The sequence below is a fragment of the Sinocyclocheilus rhinocerous genome, unplaced genomic scaffold (assembly GCF_001515625.1).
Source record: "Sinocyclocheilus rhinocerous isolate Xijiao unplaced genomic scaffold, SAMN03320098_v1.1 scaffold3615, whole genome shotgun sequence".
NCBI lineage: Eukaryota > Metazoa > Chordata > Actinopteri > Cypriniformes > Cyprinidae > Sinocyclocheilus > Sinocyclocheilus rhinocerous.
This window is the reverse complement of record NW_015650048.1, coordinates 85750-94339: the sequence shown is the minus strand read 5'-3', so window position 1 is coordinate 94339 and position 8590 is coordinate 85750. Positions and strand designations below refer to the sequence as shown.

General features: G+C 39.1%; 1 protein-coding gene across 1 annotated transcript in view; it reads right to left on the bottom strand.

Moving 5' to 3' along the window:
- Positions 1-1628: 1628 nt before the first annotated feature.
- LOC107711456 (interferon alpha/beta receptor 1a-like) overlaps positions 1629-8590 on the bottom strand; it is a 7892-nt gene continuing 930 nt past the window's right edge. Inside the window, exons 2-4 of the mRNA XM_016516440.1 lie at positions 5253-5382; positions 3323-3513; positions 1629-1879 (exon numbers count right to left, since the gene is read on the bottom strand). Of these exons, the coding sequence (XP_016371926.1) occupies positions 1629-1879; positions 3323-3513; positions 5253-5382 (572 nt within the window). The remainder of the gene's footprint in view (positions 1880-3322; positions 3514-5252; positions 5383-8590) is intronic.

Here is an 8590-nt window from a genome sequence, read left to right as displayed (position 1 = left end):
GCATTCTCTATTGCAGCTTCATGCTTATGGAACAGCTTAACTCTTCACATTAGATCTTGTGCCTCTCTTGATGCATTTAAATCTCATTTAAAGACTCACATTTTTCACTTGCATTTAACTCCACTTAATTTTGTATTTATTTTATACTTGATTTTATAATCCTAGATTGTAGGGATGCACAATATTGGATTTTTGCCGATATTTTTCAACTCATTTTGGTCGATAGCCGATACCGTGATATTTATTTTTGTTTAGAAACAACACCAAGTCTGTCCTGTGCGGAAATTTAAAATATAATTATTTTTAATTTATTCGAATTAAATAATAATGAAGTTCTTTTATAATGACAGTACATTGAAAGCTTTGAAAATAATTATAAATCAGCTATATATCGCTGCAAATTTTTTTTTTTTCAGAAAGATGCAGTGGTAACCTTAAAATATTATTTTTAGATTTAACATTTGTAGATGGTCTAAGGCAAGAGTTGTAAAAATTGTGAAAATCTTTTAGAGCTCATGATTCATAAAAAAAAAAAAAACATATTACACATTAATGAATAAATCTGTATATATAAAATTATTTAATTTACAAGTGTCATGTTTGTGATTTTTTGTAATTATGTAAGCTATAGCTTCTGACCTTTGCATTAAAACATACTCATGATTTTATGACATTGATACCGCTTTATTTATTCAGAAACAAGATTCTTAGTGATATTTGTGTATTTTACTTACATTTTGTTACAAGTAGGCCAACAGCCCCCCCTATGTAAATACAACGCTTTACTGGACGGGTGTATTAGGACCCGGAGGAGGCTGCCGCTGCTGCTAGTGACTGTTGACTCTATCACACACCGAACGCATCATCTTGTAAATGTATTCTCAAATTAAATGCAGCGATCCAAAACAGTGAATCTAATCATCAAGGCAAAAGTTTGCTTCAAGAATGACCACACTGCTGATGTGATCTAATCGCTAGGACACCCCGAGCACATGTGAGTTAATCCTCTTATCGGCAAGACACAAGACGCATAATTTTTCATATCGGGCCAATTCCGATATTTACATTTTACACGATTCCTATATCGGTCCGATAATATCGTACATCCCTACTAAATTATATGAATGTGTTAGTTCCTGGTATGCAAAGCCAATGTGTGCTATATAAATAAATGTGTTTGATAAAAATGCACTTAACTGCATTTTATAGTGAGTGTAATCTTTTGATATATGACTAGAAGGGCCAGGAGCGCCCAGTTAAAGAAAAAAAAAGACCCCACCTAATAATGATCATCATTATACCTATTATTATGAGTAAACAAAAATACAACTACAATTTAAGTAGTTAAATGTAATATTAAGAAACTATTTCTTCTTTGTTTTACATTATTCAAAGTCCCAAAAGTTTATTTAAAACTTAAAAAAAAAAGAATAGTTCCCACATGTTCACAGACTATTGGAGCCCAGTGTGTGTGACAATAGTTTTAACTATAAACATTTTGAGAGGAACGAATCTGGTTTCAGATCAGAAACCACCATCTTTCTACAGGATGTGGTCACGCTACTTAGCAGCATTTCTGAGATTGAAACTGAAGATGACTTGAAGTGCTTTGTGTTCACAGCTTGTCCTCAGCAGATGCCACATTCAGACAGTATCCACATGCAGCCGCTGCTGAAACCCATACGAGAGCTTTTGGCGCGAGTGTGCACAGGTACCTGAGGCTCTTCAGAGCGCCTCCAGTACTGGATGCGGTAGCTCAACCTGTCGTTCAGCAAAGTTTTCATGGACTGGTTAGTGCTGCTCAGAGGGTCAGTGATGATGATCTCTAGATCTCCTTTAACCGAGCTCAGCTTCAAGCTGGAGGGAGGACCTAAAGCAGCTGAGAGCAGAAGAAAAGAGCAGGGGTCAGTATAGCAGAATCAAACGCCAGTGCCAGGAACAGATAGAAAGACAGAGAGACTGACAGACAGAGAGACTACTGACAGAGAGACTGACAGACAGACAGACAGACTACTGACAGAGAGACTGACAGACAGACAGACAGAAAACTAACCCTAACAGACAGACTACTGACAGAGAGACAGAAAACTAACAGACTGACAGACAGACTACTGACAGAGACTGACAGACAGACAGACTGACAGACTACTGACAGACAGACAGAAAACTAACAGACAAGACAGACTGACAGACAGACTACTGACACAGACTACTGACAGACAGACAGACTACTAACAGAGAGACTGACAGACAGACTACTGACAGACAGACAGACTGACAGACTACTGACAGACAGACTGACAGACAGACTACTGACAGAGACTGACAGACAGACTACTGACAGACAGACAGACTACTAACAGAGAGACTGACAGACAGACTACTGACAGACAGACAGACTGACAGACTACTGACAGACAGACTGACAGACAGACTACTGACAGAGACTGACAGACAGACTACTGACAGACAGACAGACTACTAACAGAGAGACTGACAGACAGACTACTGACAGAGAATGACAGACAGACAGACTGACAGACTACTGACAGACAGACAGAAAACTAACAGACAAGACAGACTACTGACAGAGACTGACAGACAGACTACTGACAGACAGACAGACTACTAACAGAGACTGACAGACAGACAGACAGACTACTGACAGACAGACAGAAAACTAACAGACAGACTACTGACAGAGACTGACAGACAGACTACTGACAGACTACTGACAGACAGAGAGACTGACACAGACAGACAGACTACTGACAGACAGACAGACAGAAAACAAACAGACTACTGACAGACAGACAGACTACTGACAGACATACAGACAGACTGACTGACAGACAGACATACTGACAGACTACTGATAGACAGAGAGACTGACACAGACAGACTACTGACAGACAGATGGACAGACTACTGATAGACAGAGAGACTGACACAGACAGACTACTGGCAGACAGAGAGACTGGCAGAGACAGACTACTGACAGATAGACAGACAGACTACTGACAGACAGACAGACAGACTGGCAGACTGACAGACTACTGACAGACAGCTGGATCACCGTGTTTATCAGGACAGAATCTGATCTGAGACTGACACAGACAGACTACTGACAGACAGATGGACAGACTACTGATAGACAGAGAGACTGACACAGACAGACTGACAGACAGACTACTGGCAGACAGAGAGACTGACAGAGACAGACTACAGACAGACAGACTACTGACAGATAGACAGACAGACTACTGACAGACAGACAGACAGACTGGCAGACTGACAGACTACTGACAGACAGCTGGATCACCGTGTTTATCAGGACAGAATCTGATCTGGACCCAGCCGGGGGACTGCTGAGACGTGTTGGCCCACACACGCAGCAGATATAAGTCATTGTAATGCAGTTCAGCTCCAGTGAAATCACAGTGATGCTCCAAAACATTGGCACACACCGATGTCCAGTACTTCTCATTACTGGCCTTCCGTGACCGAAACTCCCTGTTGGAGGAAAGGATGACGTGAGTGCACTTGATCTGTCAGTAAAGCAGTGCTTCCCGAGCCTGTTCCTGGAGCCCCAGTGCTGTCTCCTGCATCAAACACAGTAAATATAACAAAGTATCCAAAAGTTACAGTATCCAACTGATTTATTCAATTAATGGGTTTAGGTATTATTTACACACAAAAATGCAATGGATTGTTTTGATTCTGGACTCATTTCAATCATGAGAATTTGCTATAAATAATGATACCATTGAATAATGTACCATTTTCCACGATCGGAGCATGTTTCATGAAATGTCAAGCGTAAAAACGATGAGAAAGTTATAACATGCGCCTTTGGGGTTTTATGTGTTATAACGGAGGAATATCTTTACATCTAAATGAGAGATTTAGTAAGAGTGGGCTCATTTTAATCGGGAGAATTTTTTGAAATGTGTCATGCCATTTTCCATGATCTATGCATGTTTCATGAAGTTACGAACAAAGCGCAAAGTAAAATGTACAGTTGTTTCTTCTGCTGCGCCTCAAGTGTGCCCATTGGGTTTTATGTGTTATAGCTATGAGCAATATCTTTGGATCTCATCGACAGATTATGACGGGAGAATATATAATCGGGAGAATTTTCTGAAAATAATACCATGCAATTTTCCACGATCTATGCATATATCATGAAGTTACGAATAAAAACGCAACGTGAAGCGTAGAGTTGTTTTTCTTTGTTGCGCCTGTCTGGTTTAATGTGTTACAGCTCTATGAGGAATATCTTTCGATCTAATTGACGGATTATGGTATATTTGGGCTCTTTTTAATCAAGATAATTTTCTGCAAATAATGTGATTTGTCATGATCTACGCATGTGTCATTAAGTTACGAGCTAAAATGCCACCGGACTGCAACCTCAGATTTTTTTGCTAAGCTACATGTCCTAATTCTTTTTTATGTGTTATAGCTCTATGAGGAATATCTTTCAATCTAATCGACGGATTATGGTATATCTGGGCTCTTTTTAATTGGGATTTAATTTAATTGAAAAATCTGATTAGTAATGTTTTCGCGGTGGGGGGGGGGGCTCGTTAAGAGTTGATCAAAATAATGAATTAAAAAGCTGAGATTCTAAGCTTTAAAATTATACCTATTTCATGTTATTCCATTCAGGGAGTGCTTAGTAATTTGATTATGTTTTTTTTTTTTGTGCGGACACCTTGGGTTTAAAGGCTTAATAAAGCCTAAACACAATTAAACATTTCTCCCTCATTTCTTACAGCTGTAATTCAAAAATTATATAGATTACTATAACAATAATGCTCTTGGTAGTATTCGTTGTACTGTCTTTCATTTATGCTGATTTTCCTTCACTCATTTCTGCATTACAGTAACAGTGAGAATAAAAACAAAACATCTGGAGGAAAAGACTGTTGACATTCCAAAAAAGTGTAGGCCTAATTTTCTTTATGCTAAATATAATTTAACAGATATTTTCCTTAGTATTTTGAGATGAAAAATAAACCTGACCTTAAGAAGCATTTACACAGTTAGATGGACTGTTTTAACTATAATGTGTCACACATTAGAACGTGATCATATCCTTGGCCTAAATCTCCTCAAACTATCTATTACAGTGTTTGTGATGTCTTATGACCTGTTTCTTCACTTTATCAGCTGATTCAGTCACAAACCCAAATAATCATGGACACACGGGTCACGTGCATGAAGCAAACACATATTAAGGCTCTTACTCTAGATACTGTGCAGTGAAGGTGACAGTCTGGTTGGCGGCGGTCTCATGAGGCCAGTCCCACCGCAGCACATAACGGGTGTTGAGCGAGTCGACGCTGACGTTCTCAGGACGCCTCAGATCTCTGAATCCTGCCAGACACACAGACACACACACACACAAATTTTCTGTTTCTGCAGGGTTGAGCATTATAACTGTATTCTGCTCCACAGCTCTCCAGACTCGTCTTCATAACCAGCAGTGGTCAGACAATGTGCAGGGCTGACAGCTTCACTGATGTAATCACACAGCCCTAAACCTGATTACACTTTCACTTATGATCTCATGGATGTCATTTAGTGTGAAATACTGCATGCATTCAAGAAAAGACCGAGAAGTTTAAAACAAGAGCAACGGAGTGCATTCGTAAATGTAACAAAAGCACATTTACAGTTACAGATTCTTAAATTTGTCACACAGATTCCTTAAATGCATAACTGCAGTGTTATAATCTCTGTAATATGCCAGTCTACCTGAAGTGATTAAAGCTTGCAGGATCATTTTTATTTTTATGTTGACTGTGTTTAACCACAGTAGCTGTCTGTGTGTCGTGCCACAACACATTCTGGTTTTAGCTCAGCATCTCAGCTCAGGAAGATCGGACAGCTCCCTGAAACAAACACCCATCTCTAGAGCACATCTGAAGACACATGTTCATATAGAAACATCTTGTTCCTTAGACGGAGGCTGTAAAGATCCAGATTGCTCAGGGTTTAGACTTTGTAATGGGAAGGGTTCGAGTCTCAGAACTGATGCTGCTTTAGGGAGGATCAAGAGAAGTCTTGAGCACAGCTGAGAAACTCTTTCAGTTCCTCTGATGGTCTAAGCTTGGTTATTTTCACAGCAATATTACAGATGTGTTCAATATTATTGTAAGAACATGTGTCGGTATTATGCAACATGTTCATTAACAATAACACCGAGTGATAATATTTCAGCGATTTATGTCATTTTGAAAAATATTGGGCCTCATTCATGAAACACGAGCAGAAGGAATATTTGTGTAAATAGTTTATAAAGCCGTTCTGACGTAAATTTTCGAATTCATGAAAATGTTCGTATTTTCGAAATGTTGGTTGGTAAGAAAGAAATGTACACCGGTTCCCTGCCACGTGTAAATGGTGTGTAAAACATTCTGTTCTTTTTGTCAAACTGATGACACTGGATTTTGATGCACTACCATAATAATTTTCACAAGTTTGTTTGCATTGTCTTTTTAACTGTTTAGCTTTGGGTAAAACGCAGCGCTTGTCACTGTCACTTTTTACCCAGCCACCCAATCAATGGAGGAGGGGCAGGACAAATACTACACCGTCCTACTTGTACAACAACTGAACAACAATAGATAAGTTAATATTGCTGGTTACTGCATTTTTATATTCAGTAATAATCTTCAAGATGAGATACTAGTAATACGTTACTGCCGTGGATATTTCAAATCATAGCAACCAAAGCTTCTCAGCTGGAAAAACGCTGTGCCACCAAAGCGTTCTCAAGCGCCACCAGCTGGTCGTTTTCAGAAGAGCACCTGGCATTTTTTTAGCTGGCTAAAAACTCTTTGGTGGACACGTTATTGAATATTTATTGTTAGGCGTATCGCATATTAGTCTTTATTGCATTTATGCAATATACTGGAGCCAAACCTGAGAAAGTAGACCAGAATATTCCACTGCGTTCCTGGACACGTAACTTATGTAGTTATAATTCATAGATGGGGATTATGCAAATTCTGAATGAGTGTTCACACGCGCCCTATTTACAACGATTGGAACGTCTTCAGATACGTTTCGATGACATTTTTATTTCATCTTAACTGTAAGCGAGGGCCTGCTTTGATTACAGCGGTTACCGGGGAAATCACTATATTCTGTCATTCCAACAGTGCCACCTGCTGGCAGAGAACGAATGTGCATTTTCAATTAGCCAGTTTGTTGACAGTATTTTCTGATTCATGGAGTGATAAAAAGACAAATCTGAAATCCCCGTCTACAGACCAGTGTGAAAATCAACCTATACCTTTACACAGCAAACACGCAGAATTGTAAATTTGAAAGTTAATGTGCCTTCTAAAAGGCCAAACAATTAAGACAGTAAGTTACTTTGTTTAATAGCTAAAATATAGCTACTTTTGCTATATTTTCACACTAAAAAAACAAACAAAACAATGATTTGGTATTCCTCTTATATCATTGTCCTCTTGTATGCTAAGAAATAAATCTCCTGACAGTTCTCTCTCAAGTGGTTTCATTGTTGTCAGCATTAAGTCTGAGTATGATTCAGTGGGCTTTATAACTTTTAATTGCCAAGAAATTACTTCTCTTTAACAGTTTTGGTTCAACATACTTAAAACACGGAGCGTTACGTCATCCCCTGACGTATGAACGTCAAACTGAAAGATGTGATTATTTACAGCGAATCTCGATGATTCGAAATGATTGGTTTCGCTCTTTTTGAGTGGAAATTCCTCAAACTGGAAGCGCCTCCCATAATCTAAAAAGCAGCAGACACGTTAGGATAAAGGTGGATATAGAACATAGGCTACTTGTTTTATAGTCGCGAAGTTAAAATGCCCCTATTATGGGTAATGAAAGGTTCATATTTTGGTTTTGGGAGTCCCCAACAACAGGTTGACATGCATGCAAGGTCAAAAAAACACTTTCCTTGTCTTATAATATGCATTTATTTTTACCTTACTTGCTCAACGACTCCCAAACGAATTCACTCAACGATTCATTTTTCCAAACCCCTCCTTTGCGTGACGTAAAAAATGCGGGGATTGGTCTGATGACCCAGTCTGTAGTGATTGGTCTACTGCGTGCAGCGCATGTCAATAACAGAACGCCCATCACCCACAGCTCGGTGGTAAACACCCAAACAGCCATGGTATATGTGTTAGCCCAATGCAGAAACGTATTGATAAAGCACTGCAGTTTGTACACCAACGCATTGCTCTATTCTTTATCAGAACTTCAAGTAATAACAACAACAAATATTCACTATTCATCGACACATATCTAGACAATTGCGAGCGAACCGATATTGCTGTTAGCAGGTTAGACGGAGACCTTCAATCCGCTACGGTGTTTGAGGGAGGGGAGGTTCAAGTTTTTCCGGGTCTGCGCGCGCAACAAGTAGGCGGGCATAAATATGCTAATGTTTCATTTTGACGTCACCTTGAAACAGCTAAAGATTCGTTTTAAAAACGACTCGTTTTCATGACTCAGAGTCGACTCTTTCTTTTGAAAGACAATAACTTTATACACGGTGCACTTTCAGATTTAAAACTTTGCAGGATGTTTT